General features: G+C 35.7%; 2 protein-coding genes across 7 annotated transcripts; one reads left to right on the forward strand and one right to left on the reverse strand.

The window, feature by feature from the left end:
• On the reverse strand, positions 1 to 6,837 carry LOC112735510 (uncharacterized). 6 transcript variants are annotated; one of them, XM_072212702.1, is made up of 12 exons: positions 6,184 to 6,837; positions 5,977 to 6,010; positions 5,034 to 5,459; positions 4,138 to 4,454; positions 3,862 to 4,044; positions 3,606 to 3,788; positions 3,410 to 3,484; positions 3,252 to 3,318; positions 2,029 to 3,133; positions 1,897 to 1,953; positions 659 to 733; positions 1 to 496 (listed from the first exon to the last, which is right to left on the reverse strand). In XM_072212702.1, exons 1-12 carry the CDS (start codon positions 6,598 to 6,600, stop codon positions 451 to 453), a joined length of 2,985 nt encoding a protein of 994 aa, XP_072068803.1. In that variant the 5' UTR covers positions 6,601 to 6,837; the 3' UTR covers positions 1 to 450. The 6 variants fall into 6 exon arrangements, 4 of the variants coding, with proteins under 4 accessions (XP_072068803.1, XP_029147591.1, XP_072068804.1 ...); XM_029291758.2 differs by having other exon boundaries at positions 5,968 to 6,010; XR_011870032.1 differs by having other exon boundaries at positions 659 to 1,953.
• Positions 6,838 to 9,563: 2,726 nt separating this feature from the next.
• Positions 9,564 to 10,184, forward strand: LOC112735511 (uncharacterized). Its single transcript, XM_025785045.1, has one exon. It carries the CDS (start codon positions 9,564 to 9,566, stop codon positions 10,182 to 10,184), a length of 621 nt encoding a protein of 206 aa, XP_025640830.1.
• The last annotated feature ends 6,859 nt before the right edge of the window (positions 10,185 to 17,043 follow it).

Genomic DNA, 17,043 nt, shown 5'->3' on the forward strand with positions numbered 1-17,043 from the left:
TAACATCAAGAGCAAATCAAATTAATGAATAAATTATCTGAAAGATTCAGGCTTCAGCCACCACATCGAGCAGCATCGGAACACATTCTAATCTATCGGATATTTAGGTAAGAATTAAGACATTGAGAGAGGAGGGGGGCTAAATAGTAAATACATACCAGAAATCTAATTGAGGACACAGCTATGATTTCCTGTTTTTCCTTTTTACATGAAGAAACATTACAACACATATCCATATGTAGCCCAGTTTAACTACTCTTCTCAAAGAACAGTGACAAACCAGGGTTCAAACCTACAAAAATGGGACAACACGTGTCCTCTCCCAAATATCCTCATCAAGAGTCCTTGCAAATAGCAAACATCACAAACTTCGCTCTGAACACTTCAAATTTATGTTTCTCTTGCTTGGAACCTGTAGATGTAATGCCAATCATCTTTTCACCCTGGCATTCATCTTTGCCGCCGAACAGGTGATCTGGATCTTGACCTCCTTCCTCTGCATGAAAAGCGCACACAGTAAATATACAAAGCAGCATTGTAAAGTAAACATGAAGAAGCTTGACAAATTCACCTGAGTTATTTATTCTTATATGATGATGGAAGTTTTTGTCTCAAAAACATAAAATCTTAATCTTGAAAAACTTATATGCCAACAAACCTGGAATTATCAAGAGAAGAGTAGGGAGAATGCCTGCGCTGAGAACGCTTGCTATAAGGAGACCGCGAAACTTGTCTAAAAATGAAACCACCGTACTGACTTGGTGAGTTAAAAGTGAATGTGTTTATCATAAAAATGTACTCAACCTGGTAGTGTCACAACCCCATTGGGAGTAGCCTATAACCATTAAATCTTTTTTCTGTAACTTATGAATAAAATTAGAAGATACAATCAAAAGTTTACCAGATCTTAGAACCTCAATAATAACTAAAAATCTACCAACAACATACTTCTCTATCCTGATTAGATGCAGGGGATAAAGTCCTTAATAACCACATGCAAATAAATGCTACATTGTACATAAAACTAAGGGTTTTCTAGCATTTCTGTCAGTGATCATAGGCGGATAAATAGAAATAACATGCAAACTACACTAATCCATAAATACAAAAAAGATTATATTTACTAAACAATAAACCAACTGAATGTTAAGTATGAGCTTCAGAATCTTAAAACTCAACACAAATGTCAAGCCTAAATTTGATCGAACGAATAAAATGACTAGCCTATGGTACACAACAAATTATAACATCAATTTCAGAACCAGTAAATGTAATCTCATAAGTTTCCCAGCAGATGCATACTAATGATAGAAACATTTATCTATGTACATATATACCATAACAAAAATATAGACAACCAGAATATTTTATCACCAATAGAAGTAAATAAATTATTACACATGAAACTTGGCAAGTGACCAAAGTTGAAATCCATAAACAGTGCATAAATAAGTAGTACAATCATAAGTAAAGGTAATATGCTGATTTGTGAATGTTGAATGTTCCAATTTTGCTAAACTGACAATTATTAGTGAACGGTGGTAATATACAACTTTCTGGTCTTTATGATGTCAACAGAATCCTTCATCACAAAATTAAGGGATGAAGTTAATCTGCAGGTCGTAAAAAAACTGACCCAGAGATAAATCATTAAATGCACAAAAGTGGATAGTTTCATGGCAACTCATACACAGATGCACAGAAAGTATAAGAATGGCAATACAACAAATAGACTACTTTAGACCAAATTTTAGCACAGATCATCAGTTAAGTAAAGCTGTTTGTCGAATCACCACGATTCTATAAGAAACACAAGAAAAAAAACAAAAAAGAAAGAAGCGCGAGAAGAGAAGTAAAAGAGCATTCCCCAAGTTAAATGTGAATATAAAATAATACCTTCTCTTAGACCTGACTGGAGATGGTGATAAGTCCCGTCTTCTTGAATGTGGCTTCCTGCAATACAAAAAACGAAATGAGGCAACATGTGATAACAAGCTAAACAAGGTTTCAATGGAATCTGTTCTAAACCTTTTTGAGCCATCTGAACCTTCACCGCTTGAAACACCAGAATGGTTAACAGCATGGTCCCTGCTGGTTCTGCCTCTACTGCCTACTGAAGATGAACGTCGTCTTTTGTGCTTATCAGGGTTGCTTGCATCTTTTTGCCTAGATTTATGTTCCCCCTTATCTTTTGTATGTTCCCTTCTCCGGCTAGTATCTTCAAAGCCACTACTTCTATGGGGCTTGTCTGCTTCCTTCTTATCATCCTTGACATCATGAGAGGACTTTTTCCTCTCTGATTCCTTTGCCTTCTCTCCATGCCGTAAATTGAGCTCCTTTCTTTCTTTTGCCTCACTGTTGTAATCTCTTTTTTCCTTTCTCCCACGTTTCTCATCCTTTCTTCTATGGATCTCATCACTTTTTTCATCTGTCCCAGTCTTGTTAACATGTACCTCCTTAACAGACTCCTTTTCAGAACTCCTATCATGTCGATCATTTTTCTCTGATCTTCTTTTGCCTTCCCTAACTGGATTATCATCTATTGCTTTCTCCACGGCAGCATTCTTTCCAGGCAATTCAGATTTTGGTAACCCTGAAGAATCTTTAGAACTAAAACCATTAAATCCATTGTGGCTTCTTTCCAAGGCTTCAGTCCCCCTATTATCTTTAGAATTTGAATTATCCAATTCTCTGGTCACCTTATTACCCTGAAACTGATCAGTAGCAGCCCCGTTGCTAGTTCTGGGTTGTAATGAGCCGGTTTTGACCGGCTTATCCTCTAATTTTGTTTGACTTCTTCCATGCTCTTCAAGTTGAGAGCTGCTATTAACAGGGAAACTATTTGTATCTTCCAAACTTTTCTTGAGCCTTGACCGATTAGTAGCATCTTTTGAAGGAGTTGGCACACTGGAACTCTCAATTTCATCATCTCCATCATCAGCATCAGAACCATAATTTCCAAGACCTAAAACATCTCCAGGAGAGCTGGAATTAGATTTTTCAATGGCAACATCATTCTCAAACTCCTTTGCTTTGACTGGAACTAGAACCTTTGCAGATGCCTTAGGAACTTGAACTGATGATGGTGGAGATGCTGATGGCTTATGGTTTGAAGTGGCACCATTATGACCCACTGCATACAAAAAATTTAAAATTTACATATTAAATTTACTAGACCATGAAGTTGGCACATAATCATTTGTATAGATATATATTTAAAAGGAGAAAAATAGAGCGCATCACACTATCACCTTCAGCAGTCAGACCATCTTCATCAAGAACTTTTGTTGCAATTTCATCAAATAATTCATCAGTAACCTAACAAGAAGATTCAATTAGAACTACCATAAACTACTATTCTGCTACCTAGATAGATTTTAAATGACAGTAATTTGCTTATTAAACTAACCTTTAAAAGAACTTCCGTAAGAACTCTCTTTATTTCTAGGTTGATTGCTGCAGTTCTAGCTGCTTCAGCAAGATCCTACATATTGAACACATTAGATCAAATTTGATGAGAATAATGTTCATGTAAATAACAAAACAGAAAGAATATGAAGGGAATCATTCTGTAGAAGCAAACTGCAATTGGCAGAGAATGGAACCTCTTCATCCTCTTCCTCATCTGATCTAGAGGAATCAATGCTCTTGCTATCTGTCTCATCACCCTTTGCATACGTTTTACCAATGCCATCATCCATAGATGTTTCCGCTTTTGGGTGCTCTGCAGAAGGAGCAGCAATGACTGTTTTCTTTATTTCCTCTCTAAGCCAGTTAGGGACTGAAGCCTGAAAAATAACAACAAAATGAGGTTTGATGATGCATATATTGTCCAAGCAGTAACCTAGGCAATATAGTTACCTTCTTCGGACGTTCTGGAACACCATATGGATCAGCAGAGAAAGCTGCAGTAGGGTGAACTGCAGCTCCTGTGCTAAGAGCAAAGGGTGCACTAGTTGGGGGAATTGCTGGAGGTAGTCCAGGTCCTGGAAACCTTCCAAATGGTGGTGCCACATGACCAGGACCAGAAATAGAAGGATCATGCTGTTAAAATTACCCGAGTGTCAGGCTATGTACATTCATATGAATACATATATGTATCTATGTAAGTAGCAAAAATGGTGACAAAATTAAGACCTGTGGCCCAGAGGCAAGAATTGCAGGTATTGGTGCATAACCACCGGCAGGGGCCACTGGAGCAGCCCAATTGTTCATAGAAGTACCCGAATCATGATGACTATAAGTCGACTGCATTTGCAGGTCACTATCATGACTAAACCTAGGTGCAAAGTCTAACGGTTGATCAGCAAGACTGATAGCAGGGTCCACTGAATTGCTGCCAGGTGCAAAGGTTGCTTGGAGAGGAGGTTGCACATGCTGTTGTTCTTGTGATGAGGAAACCGGTGGTGGGAACATTGTGTATGATTGTTGAATATGCTCAGCAGCCTCCTTACCTGTATATTAATATTCAGGTTACAACAATGGCAACAACAGCGCTTTTCACACTATGTGAGTTCAGCTATATGAGTCAAGCAAATATAGTTTACAAATAGGATTCAAGTTGTTTCACGATGGAGACAGTTTCCAAGGAGAGTCTTGAAGCAGTTTTGATAGTTTTCTTTTTGGTCATCTCTTCGGATTCTGATGGTTTTGAATTTTCCTGCAGGCATTTTTACCCTTTTCTAAACTTTCGGTATTAGTGGCTTATTTTGGAATTGGGTTTCTACGTGTACCTTATCCTCTCTTGTATTTATTCTTATAATTATTGATATTTCTTTTTCTATTTAAAAGAAACTTATAAACTCATATTAGTTGTCTATAACAAAATACTTGCAATAGGCTGATCACATATCTCACTTTAAAAGTTAGGAAGGATGGGGTTGAAAAGGATCTTTCTTTGAAGCAAAATGTAACAGGTTCACATCACATGTACTTCAGTATAGGGAAATGTTAGATAATCATCTACAAGCCATTTCCACAGTATGTGAAACAAAGCTTCACTGGCAATTTCAACATGCTAAATAAATAATTACCTGTAACAGAACTATAACTAGAAGGTACCTCCTGCTGATGAACTGATGGATTTGTAGGCAAGTTTCCCTGTTCAAATGGAACTGTTGGATCTCCAGTGTTGGTTCCATCTCTAGCACCATATGAATGTCCATCTGAAGTATATGAGGTCTCCAAACTGATAGATGCAGCATCCTGGGAATGTCCTGAGAGCCGTTGTGCAGATGCATCCAAGTAGGAAAATTGCTGATAGGTTGATGATGGATGGGACTGGTTTTGAACGTCAGTATAACGTGAGTCAGCAGATTGCTGATACTGGTCATGATAATGGTTTTGCTCTTGCACTCTTCCAGCAGGTGAAAAGTGTGGCTGTGGATGCTGACTTTCCATAGTAGACTTAGCAGCCCATGCTCTGGCCTTAGCAGCCCAATCTTCTTCATTATTTTGGGCTATTATTGCATAATTATTATTATTAAAGCAAAGATATACAAATTAGAAATTCAAAATAGGAGGGGGAGAGAGAGAAAGAAAGAAAAGGAAAGCAAGTTTCCAAAAGGCAAAATGGTGGCATGCAATGGCACACATGAGTCGAGGGAAAATAAAAGAGAGATGCTACATTGTTATCATTTAAATGACTAAATGCAAGTCAGTTATTGTTGGTTACAAACTATAGACGAAATTTTGATCAAGACATCTGTTCTCATCTAGCGCAAAATTCAGTGCCAACTCAAAACTCGCCGTAGTCTTATGGTTACAAACAAAATTAAGGCCACAAGATGCTGAAATATCTAGTAACAACACACAAAAACCGGCACAACATTGCATGCAAATGCTTGCCTCTCAATTCAAAAACGTTTCAGATCCCTACTTTTCCACTGAAGATTTAAACAAACAATATATAAACTCTTTTTCAAAAAAAAATTGATCCTCCAATAAAAAGTACAACAACTAACTAACCAGGATAACCTTGGTTGGCAGGCCAGCTTGGGTTGCTCCATTCCTACAAAAAGTAAGAAATTAAAAAATGAATGAATTAAAACAAAAGAAAGTGTAGAACCAGCTATCAACTAATCAAACTTCAGAATAATCAAAGAAGAAATAAGCCCTAGCCAACAACCAAGAAGAAACAAAACACCAATACTGAGAGAGGGAAAAATAAGGTAGAATTTTCACCTGATGATAGGGCTGCTGAGAAACGTGGGAGTGAGGGGTGAACTGAGGAGGAGGAGGAGGAGGAGCGTGAGAACGAGCGTGGGGAAGGGGAGGAGGTGGAGGCGGAGGAGCATGGAACTGGCTGGGATGGTAAGGGTAAGGGTTCGACGAAGGAGGAGGTGGAGGATACGATGCCGCCGGCGGATAATGCTCGGCGTGTTGCGGCTGCGGAGGCTGAGGCCACTGCGGCGGAGGGGAGGGGGTCTGAGAAGGGTGGTGGTACTGGAATTGAGAGGAGTACCATGGTGCTTGAGGAGGTGCAGGCTGACGCGGCGGAAGCGGCGGAAGCGGCGGCGGAGGCATCTGGTGGAAGTGGTGGTGGGGATCAGGCGGGTGGGGAGGCCTGATGTAGCCGTGGGATTGCTGGAAGGAATCCATGAGGAGAGCGGGGATTTGGGAGAAATGGCGCGTATAAGGTTCCAGAAAATTAGAGAAGCTCCGATTTGGATTGTGATAGGGTTTTGGTTTCGATCGCAAGAGAGGAGAAGACGAAGAAGAAGAAAGTCTTGGATGAAATTGGAAGAGGGTTCAGCCACTCCCCGTGAGGACCAGCGCTTCCGAACATAAACCTTTCGCTTACTCTCTCCTTCTCTATTTTATTTTTTAAATTTTTATATCTCATTTTATTCAATTGATTGATATTGTTTAAAAAATTGTAATCTTTTTTATTTCATTTAAAACTAATTGAGTTTTAATTATTACATTTTAATTTAAAACTTTATATTTTTATAATTTTTAATATTAAAAGTTTAATATTTAAATATGTATATAAAAGTGGGAATATAATATAATTCCTTACAAATATATATACTCTTAAAATGTATAAAAAAAAAAGCTCTTAAGTTTATAAGAATTATAAAGACTTATATTATTATAAATACTATCTAAGTCATAATCATGGTTTTAAAAAATTGGATTGAATCAACCTGTCAGATCGGTCCAATCGCAAACCGAACATCTTTATAATTCGGCTTTAAAAAAAACCATAAATCTAAAATTTATGTATGGATCACTGAATCATTCGATTAGACCAAACTAAGACCTAACCGATTTTACTTAAATTGTGCCGTTTTGAATTTTAATGGGAAAAAAAAACACTTGAAGCCCTACCCAGTTATCCTATCTTCTCCTTTTTTTCGAGTTAAACCCCACTTTAGTCCTTAAGATTGGCAAGTTACACTGATTTAATCCTTGAGATCCCAATTGCACTAAATTAGTCCTCCAGATTGAAAAAAATGCACCACATTAGTCCTTCCCCCTTTTTCCGTCACTGGAGCACTATCGCTGTTAATGACGTGGTCAATTCTTGCCACGCTGGACACAAAGAAACAACATCGTTTGTAATTTGGCGCTAAACACCCCTTTGAACAACATCGTTTGTGTGTGTTGAGAAATAAAACATCATCACCCCTCTTTTGTCTCTTCTCTTCGTCTTCAACTTCTCCATGAGTGATGCAGAAAAAAAAAATCTCTCTTCCATAAATGACATAAGTTATAAACTGGTAGCTGTAATAGGATTTCTAGAGGCCATTTGAACATGATGTACACTATACACTTGTCTGGAGAGTTCGTTTTCCACTGCAAGGATCTTCTGTTTCGTCAACGAAGTTAGTGAGAAGGAGTAAAATTTTATTTTTTCAAATTTTATGGAATGCTTTGATGTTTGTTGATCATGGTTGATTGTTTTGTATATTGTCAGTCCACAACCTTGAAGTGGATTCTATGCTAGGGTTTTATTTTGATGTTTTGGGTGACTGTGTTTAGGAATTTTTTTTTATGCTCTGTTCCGATGGTAGAACAACGAGTATCTTCTCATGATTGATAATTGTGTTTTATTTTGATATTTTTTTGTGCCATCTATGAATGTTATTGATGAAAACTATCTTAAAGTGATCAGCGTGTGTATCTGGTGTTGAAAATAAATTCTTTTGAACCATGCAGATGGATGTGCAGTTAGATATTATGTTTCACCATGAGAAAAAAAAGTGTTAGAAAGATGAAAAATGGATAACTATTTATTTGCTTGATAAGAATGCATTTGTTGGTGACATTGATGTAGATACTTTAGATGTATTTTGGGTGAGAAATTATTATAAGGAACTCGGATATGATAAGATAGAAGAATGTTGGTTGCATATTCCTAGGAGGGGTTTAGACAGCGGTTTAAGAGTTCTGAATTCTGATGATAAATTAAGAGAGATGTGTTTCATGGCTGAAAATAATGTTGATGTTTACTTTGAGCATGCAGTGTCATCACCATAAATTGTTGAGGGGAAGGAGATTATTGTTTATGTTGATGATAACCATGATGAGCTCAGAGTGGTTGGTGATGAACCCGGCAATGAACCCCTACCAAACAAGATCCCAAACCAAGCTAATAAATCCACTGCCTCTGCTGATAAGACTCAATTCTCCAACAACTATGAACCAACAAATCTTAGTGCTAATAAGCTCACTGCCTTTGTTGATAATACCTCACCACCCAACAACACAGAACCAATAAATCTTGGTACTAATAACCCAATATCCCACAACAATGAACCCACTACCACATCCAACTCTAATCCTAACCAAGCTACTACTGCAAAGCCTATTAGCAAGACTCTTCCAATTATCCCAAAAGCTAAACCTAAGTCAAAGGCCAACTCAAAGCCAAAACCTAATACTACATCTTCTTCCAAGCCCAAGCCAACTCAAAGTGTGTGTCCAAACCTAAAATAAATTGAAAGTCCAAATCCAATACTAAAGCCTATTGCACAAGGTCTGTTTCAAGAGTGAGGTAAGTCCAACAACCACACAAGAAAAAATAAGTTCTGATATTGCCTTCTTCTGAAAATGAACACACCATAGAGGACAGTTCATATGAACTTGGGAGAGATGATAGCTCAAGTGGTGGTGACATAGTGGGAAAAATTATAAAGCCAAGAGAAGAGACATTAAGAGGCATGCACCTGCAGAGACTTTTGCAAAGTCTAAAAGGAAGTTAATTAATGATGATGATGCATTAGTGGTGGATGATAAGGAATGTGAGGTGGACTTAAGTTTCTTACAAGTCCCTGTCATAGGAGATGAAGATCTGGACAATGCTTTGGACCCAGTAACAAAATCTGATGAGGCCAACTCTTGGCACTCCGAGGAGATGAAGATTCTCCCCTTTAGAAGATGAATTTTCAGAAGAAGAGCCTGATGATGTTTTCCTAGTATTTAGAGATGGTATTCGGTTTAGTGATTTAAAACTTGAGGTGGGAATAAAGTTTAATACAAAGTATAAGTTCAGAGAGGTAGTGAAGGAGTTTACAATTCAAGAAGGTAGATGGATTCAATTTATTAAGAATAATACTATGAGATATAGGGCTGTGTGCAAGATTGAGGAGTGCAATTGGGTGGTTTATACCTCACGGGATCATGAGAAAACATGTTGGCAAACTAAAACATTCAATAACGACCACACGTGTTCTAGAGAAGCCACCAACCGAGCTGCAAATAGGAATTGGTTGACCAGCAAGTTAGTGAAGAAGGTTAGGAAGTATCCTAACTTTAGACAATGTGAGGCAGTTGTGTACTTTAAGTCTAAGTGTGACCTGGTGTTAAATAGAAGTTCTATTTCTAGAGCCTTGGCATATGCTAGAGCTGTGGTATATCAAGATGAGAAGGCTCAATATATAATGGTGAGGGACTACGGTGAAACACTCTTAAAGTGTAATCGGGGATCAACAGTGAGAATTGACACTATCCTACAACTAGATGGAGAGGTGATTTTTCAGAAGATGTCTGTTTGTCTTAGTGGCTGCAAGAATGGGTTTAAGACAGGGTGTAGACGATTGATTGGATTAGACGGGATATTCTTTAAAACACAAATTGGAGACCAGATTTTATCACCCGTGGGTCAGGACGCAAATAATCACATATATATTATAGCTTGGGCAATTGTAGATGTGAAGAACACGGATAATTGGAAATAGTTTTTGGAGCTACTTCATGAGGATTTCGGAGACTATAAAGAAAACAAATAGTGCTTTATGAGGGACATGTAAAAAGTATATTCATTAATCATCTTTTTTTTCCTTTCATAGTACATTTTATTATTCTAAAATGATTTCATAATTCATATTTTTTAATGTTTTCAGAGTTCTTTGAATTTAGAATTTCTTTACGAGAGGCAAAAATACATGACACTAATTAAAAATGAATTAAAGTTATATGAAATTGATTATTTGTTATTGTTATTTATTTTTCAATTGGAAGCTGGATTATAAGTAGTGTATTTGAGCTTGCTGTTTAGTTGTAGGATTTCAGGTTAATAATTGCTAGTTAATAATGCTGTTCAGTTATTTGTTACGTGTTAGTCTGAAAAGGATTTACTTTCTGAATGAAATATTTTACACGGAGATTGTTATTATTCCATGTGAGTAGTCTAATACATAGACAAAAATAGGAGACGATTTAAAGGTAGGGGACCATTTCAGGTTCATTAAACAAATGTTAGGGACCATTACGGGCTCATTTATTGTATCTCAAGGACTATTTTGTATCATAACAAAAGTTACTTAATTGTTGTGTTCGCATGCAGGGCCTGATTTCTGCTGTCCAGGAGGTCATGTCGCATGTCCACCATAGATTCTGCATGTGGAACCTATGAAAAAACTTTAACAAGTAGTGAAAAGATTTAGAACTGAGGGAGTTACTCTGGGAATGCGCAAGATCAACCACATATCAAGAGTTCTCTGATAACATGAAGAAGATTAAGAAAATTAATGAAGATGCCTGGAATTACTTTAACAAGTGGCCTAGAGAATTATGGACAAAGTCAGCATTTAGTCATAGCCCAAAGCTTGATAACATCTGCAATAATGCATGTGAAGTCTTTAATGCAAGAATTAAAGAAGTAAGGGCCAAGCCAATTATCACTCTACTTGAGGAGGTAAGAATGTTTGTGATGAGAACGATAGCTAAAAATAAGGTTAAGCTTGCCAACCATGTAGGGAAGCTACCATTAATGCTTCAAAGTAGATTGGACAAGATCAGAAAGGAGTCTGAAAATTGGATGCCAACCTGAGCTGAAGATGATGAGTATGAAAAGTTTGAAGTGCATGGATATCCAACAAACATGGTAGCGGATTTGAGCAAGCGGCTGTGCACATGTCAGTTTTGGATGTTAACAGGTAATTTACTAGCATTTATATCCTCTCTTTTTTGCGAATAATTAATACTTTAATGATACATTTGTTTGTTATTTTCTTTATAAATGCCTTGTGTGCATGCTTGTACGGCTCTTGCAAGAGTGAATAAGAGACCTGAAGATTTTTGTCATAAGTGGTTCACTATGGACTCATATAAAGACACTTATATCCATTACAAAAAAATTTTGCCTGGACAAATTTTTTGGGAGAAATCTGAGCACAATAGGCCACAAGCACCAAAGACCAAGAAAAAGATTGGATCACTCACAAAGAAAAGGAAAAAGGATGCAGATGAGAGCAATGGAGGAAGCAAGAAATCTAAGCTTATCGAGGTCCTAAAGAGACGACTTAAATCCTTCACTTGCAGATACTGTCTATAGAAGGGGCACACAAAGAGGGATTGCCCAAAGAAGAGAGCAGTTGATGTTGCAGCTGCAGCTATCGCTGTTGTTAAGACAAAACCCAATGCACAAGGAAATACAACACCAGGATCAACTATTGATCTAAATTCTGTTGCACCAGAAGCTGTTGATGTTCCTGCTCGAGCTCCTCCAGATGCACCTGCTCAACCAAACTACTCAGATGCACAATAGTCTCAAGAGGTAGTTACATTTAGTTTAACAAACCACATGTAAAATTATTGTGCACAATTAGCCTAAATTTATATACTATTTAAATGAAATAGGCTCTACCTACGAGGCCATCCAAATTGTAGACCAGAAGGAGGTCCTCACCACCATCAGGATTGGTCACTATGGATCCACTATAAGAAACAAGCTCAACCACAGCTTCCAGACTGCAGCTTCTTGAAATTTATCTCAACGCCCGACTTCAAGCCACCGAAAAAAAAGAAATGAAGATGTAGTTGATGGCAGTAGATCATTTTGAATGATACTATGAATTTTTTTTGTGAATGATATTTTTATTTTGTGGCTTAAGTTTACGAAAGTAGACCATTTATCTATTTGAATACATTATATGATATGATGGCAGTCTCTATCCTTACTATTGGTTTATTTTAAAACTCATTGTTAAAACTCATTGTTACTTTTCTTGAAACTCGTTGATATGGTAATATATTATTATTATTATTATTATTATTATTATTATTATTATTATTATTATTATTATTATTATTACTATTATTATTATTATTATTATTAGAGTAAAGTATCGTTTTTGTCCCCAACGTTTGGGGTAAATCTTATTTGTGTCCCAAACGTTTAAATCATTCTATTTGTATCCCTAACGTTTGTAAAAGTGATTCAATGTTATTCTGCCGTCAATTACACATCATGAGCACTTTTGTTTGAGTTTTAAAAATCTCTTCTTGAAGTTAGAATACAAATGTCTGAGATAGAATCGATGATCCACTCCGAAAAATAACTCGTTAAAAGTTGAAACTAATTCCTATATAATTCACTTTTCTATGGACATAATTAAATCTAAATACAAATAGTGGGTATAATATTAAAATCGAACACATTCAAGTGAGACCTAATTGAGAATGAATACATCCAAATGAGAATAATTGAAAAATATAATCTGATTTGTTAGTATAATTGGTAGTAGGATAACATTGAATCACTTTTATAAACGTTAGGGATACAAATAGGACGATTTAAACGTTAGGGACACAAATAGGAGTTACCCCAAACGTTAAGGACAAAAACGATACTTCTTCTTCTTCTTATTATTATTATTATTATTATTATACATTTAATTATGCTATTGTAGATTTTTTTTTGCAATATTTTTCAATAATTTTGTTGGATGACAAAAAAAATACTTATTTTATGTTTATAACAGGACTAACAACTTGAACATTTGACAATGACACTTTTTCTTTCTTCTACGACACATTAACCCTAAACACATTAAACAAAATCATGCTCAAACTTTAAATACCAACATGAAACCAACAATAAACATTATAAATAGAACCAACAATAACATGTACTTTTTTGGGTTCTAACTTCAGCTTCTAACTTCTTGATTATCCAAGCCAAATTCACCTTCACTTGGTCAACATTCTCGGTAGAAGTTACCTTTCCACCGGCATCTTCTTCTCCAATGTTAGCCCAGACAAATAAACCACACCACCTCTTTCCATTGACATTGTAGTTAGGACATTCAATGAATGGCTTGTTAGCATTAGTCTCTGTTGTGGATCATCGAAGAACAGGACGACAGCCACACCCACACCATTGTGAAACACTCAATGCTCTACTTTGACTGAGAATCCTTGTGTTAGACCGCATAGAACTCTGACTCCCACTTGCAATCATGATCCTAAAACCAGAAGGGTGCACAACGAGTAAGGAGACGAAGAACCAGAAAAAAATGGGAAGAACAAGAGGAATAAGTAAAGGAAGCAATTTAGGTTATAAAAGTGGACAAAGACCAAATTGGAGCTAATCAAATTTTATGTCATGTCATCTAACCGTTACTGTGTCCAGCGTGGCAAGACTGATGACGTCAGTGCTCCGGTGATGGAAAAAGGGGAAAAGACTAACGTGGTGCATTTTTTCCAATCTAGAGGACTAACTTAGTGCAATTGGGATCTTGAAGACTAAATTAGTGCAACTCGTCAATGTCAAGGACCAAAGTGGGACTTAATTCCCTTTTCTTCAGTTTAAACTTCAAAGTGTCACGCTCAGACACCATCGTCTTCGTCTGGTCGTAGTGTTCGAAGTTTTCAATCCACCAATCGCAGCTTCTTCCTCGAGCTCGGCGTGTTGGATTCTGTTCTTCGTTTGTCAGCCACAACTTCTTCCAACCCACCATCGTCATGCTCGTCGCCTGGCTTCCGTCTCCGGCGCACTTCTACCTCTCTGCTCAGAAGTCAAAATGAAGGTTTACAATTTTGCTAGTGCTATTCAGATTGATATTTTTGTTTATATTTTATTTTTCATTATTGGCTCTTTGTTATTTGATTTAGGATTCTGCTGCTAATAGTGCTATTTAGATTAAATTGTTTAATGATTAGCTCTATCCATTGTTACTGTTTTATGCTATGCTGAAAATAATTTAGCTAAAATTATGCTCATTACTACTAGTTATTGTTAATCTTTGAAAAATTTTATTAATTTTTGTTATTATACTGAAATGATGCTCTTTACTAATGTTCATGATTAATTTTTGAAAAAAATTATTAATCTTTGTTAAAAATATGCTAAAATCATGCTCATTGTTAATCTTTAAAAAATATTATTAATTTTTGTTAAAATTATGCTGATTATTATTGCTCATTGTTAATCTTTAGAAAAATTTATTAATCTTTATGAAAATTATGCTGAAACCTTATTAATACTTGTTAATCTTTGGATTTTTTTTATTTGACTTTTGAATTTGTATTTGCTAAGATTATAAGACTTTAGTTGATATAATATTTTAAATATGGATGACATTTTAATATTTATATTAGACTATAATTATGTTTTAACATATTTACTTATATTTTATTTATAATTTTATTATAAAATAATTTTTTTGATTGAACTGGTTGAACTAATAAACTAGTAACTAAAACGGTTTAATGATCGGTCCAATTTTTAAAACCTTGATCATAATATAATCATCTCTTTCTAAGATTAGTTTTGATATTATTATTAATTTAGGAGTGTTCATGGAGCGGATCCCTATCTGCAAATCCGAAGTGTTTATCTGAATTCAATATGAAAATTTCGGATATTAATCCGATCTGCAAGGCTATCGGATCCGCATATCCGTAGATCTACAAAAAATAAATAAATAAATATTCTTTTATATTTTATTTCAATTAATCAATATCATACATGTTGTATTATTTTATTATTTAAAAATGTATGTTTAATCATATTTTCATAGTAAACTTATTTAAAAGGGTGAAAAAGATGAATTTTATTGACAATTTTGTAATAAAAAAAAGCTTTTCAAAGTATTGTTATATTATGTAGATATATCCGATATCTGATTTGATCCGCATGAAAAAATACGTGAATACTGGATTCGATCCGATAATTTTAATGCGGATCGGATCAAGATTTTGGTCATATCCAATCCGCGTTCACCCCTAAATTTAAATTTGTGCTTAGGGATGTCAACGGGACAGGGCGGGGCGGGGGATATCTCCCTGCTCTCCATTTCCGCCCCTCATATTTACTCCCTGTCCCCATCCCCGTTTTCCACTGTGGGGGAATATTGCTCCCATCCCTATTCCCCGTGGGGATCCTATTCCCCATCTATCTGATAGTTCTAACTAATTATTAATTTTCATATGAATAGAGCTGCAAGTATCCATCTTATACAAAAAACAACAAGATTTTATATAAAAAGTCTAAACGACAGGATGACAACTTCTTTTGAAATGACGTAGTGGGGAGACGTAACGGCGAGCCAGAGGACAGAGCAATGGACGAGGTGGGAAACGCGGCAATAGAAGGGAGAACGGACACAACGACAGAGTTACGGAAAGGAATGCCGCAAATAGAGAGCATGACGCGATGAGGGTGATGGCACGGTGAGGTGTGACGATGCGGTGAGAAGGGAGAGTGGCGAGGGGGTGACTGCAGAGAGGTTGGATAGAGTATGGAGTATGGACAACATTAGGGATCTCTGAATTGAAGAAAGGTTATGCAACTGAGGATTAAGAGTTTTGTGTATATATATATGTTTTGGATTTCGGAGATTAGCAGGGACAGGGCAGAGATTCCCGCTTGGGTCCTTGCACCTGCCTCGAAAAAATTTTATTCCCCATCTCAATCTCTGCAAAAAAAATTTTCACAGTTAAATTCCTATTCGAAGCAGTCTCCGCAAGAATCTCCGCGTCTTAAGAAGTTTTGCCATCCCTATTTGTACTTTAAAAAAACCGGTCAACAAATAAAAAGAAAGAGAGAGCGTCCCATTCGAGTAAGGACATTGTGGGTTGGTTTGAGTCGGTCCAAATTGTCATTGACATGTTAAAAATTGAAACCATGGCCCGAGTTCAATTTTTCCTATGGATAAGATCTAGTAATAAAATTGGGTTCATCTTTATTTAGACCATATGTGTTTATCCACTTAACTTAATAACCAAAAAATTTAACCAAATTTGTTACAATAAAGTGACATTTTTTTTTGTTAATTTTTCTTTTAAAATAACACACCTTAATTATAGAATAACTAAAGAAATAATTGTAATTCATTGTTATTAATTATTTGATCCTTGCTAAAACTTTTTTCCAATTTTTAGCTATCTATTTGATTTTTTATGTGATCAAATAAAATTTATTTTATTTAAACTAATATATTTTCTATATAAATGCCAACAAAACTAATTAAACAATGAAATAAAACATATCTACAATCTAAAACACTTTATAATTTTTTATTTATTAATTAGGCCATTAATTAATAAATTTTTTATTAAACTATCTCATCATTAGTATATATATATTTCAATTTATTTTCTATTATTTAGATATCGGGTATTTTTCGTCTATGTAAAAGGAATTCCAAGTTTTAAATTTTTGATACTTTTATTTTATTTAAAAAAAATTTAAATTGTGTATTCTCTATTTTTTTCTACGACTAAATTATCAAGATAATACTAAAAAATTTACGTTACTCCGAAAAGTAACTTCAAAATGTTAACGACAAATAAGTTTTAAAAAAATTTAAA

This window comes from Arachis hypogaea, chromosome 13 (assembly GCF_003086295.3).
Source record: "Arachis hypogaea cultivar Tifrunner chromosome 13, arahy.Tifrunner.gnm2.J5K5, whole genome shotgun sequence".
Lineage (NCBI taxonomy): Eukaryota > Viridiplantae > Streptophyta > Magnoliopsida > Fabales > Fabaceae > Arachis > Arachis hypogaea.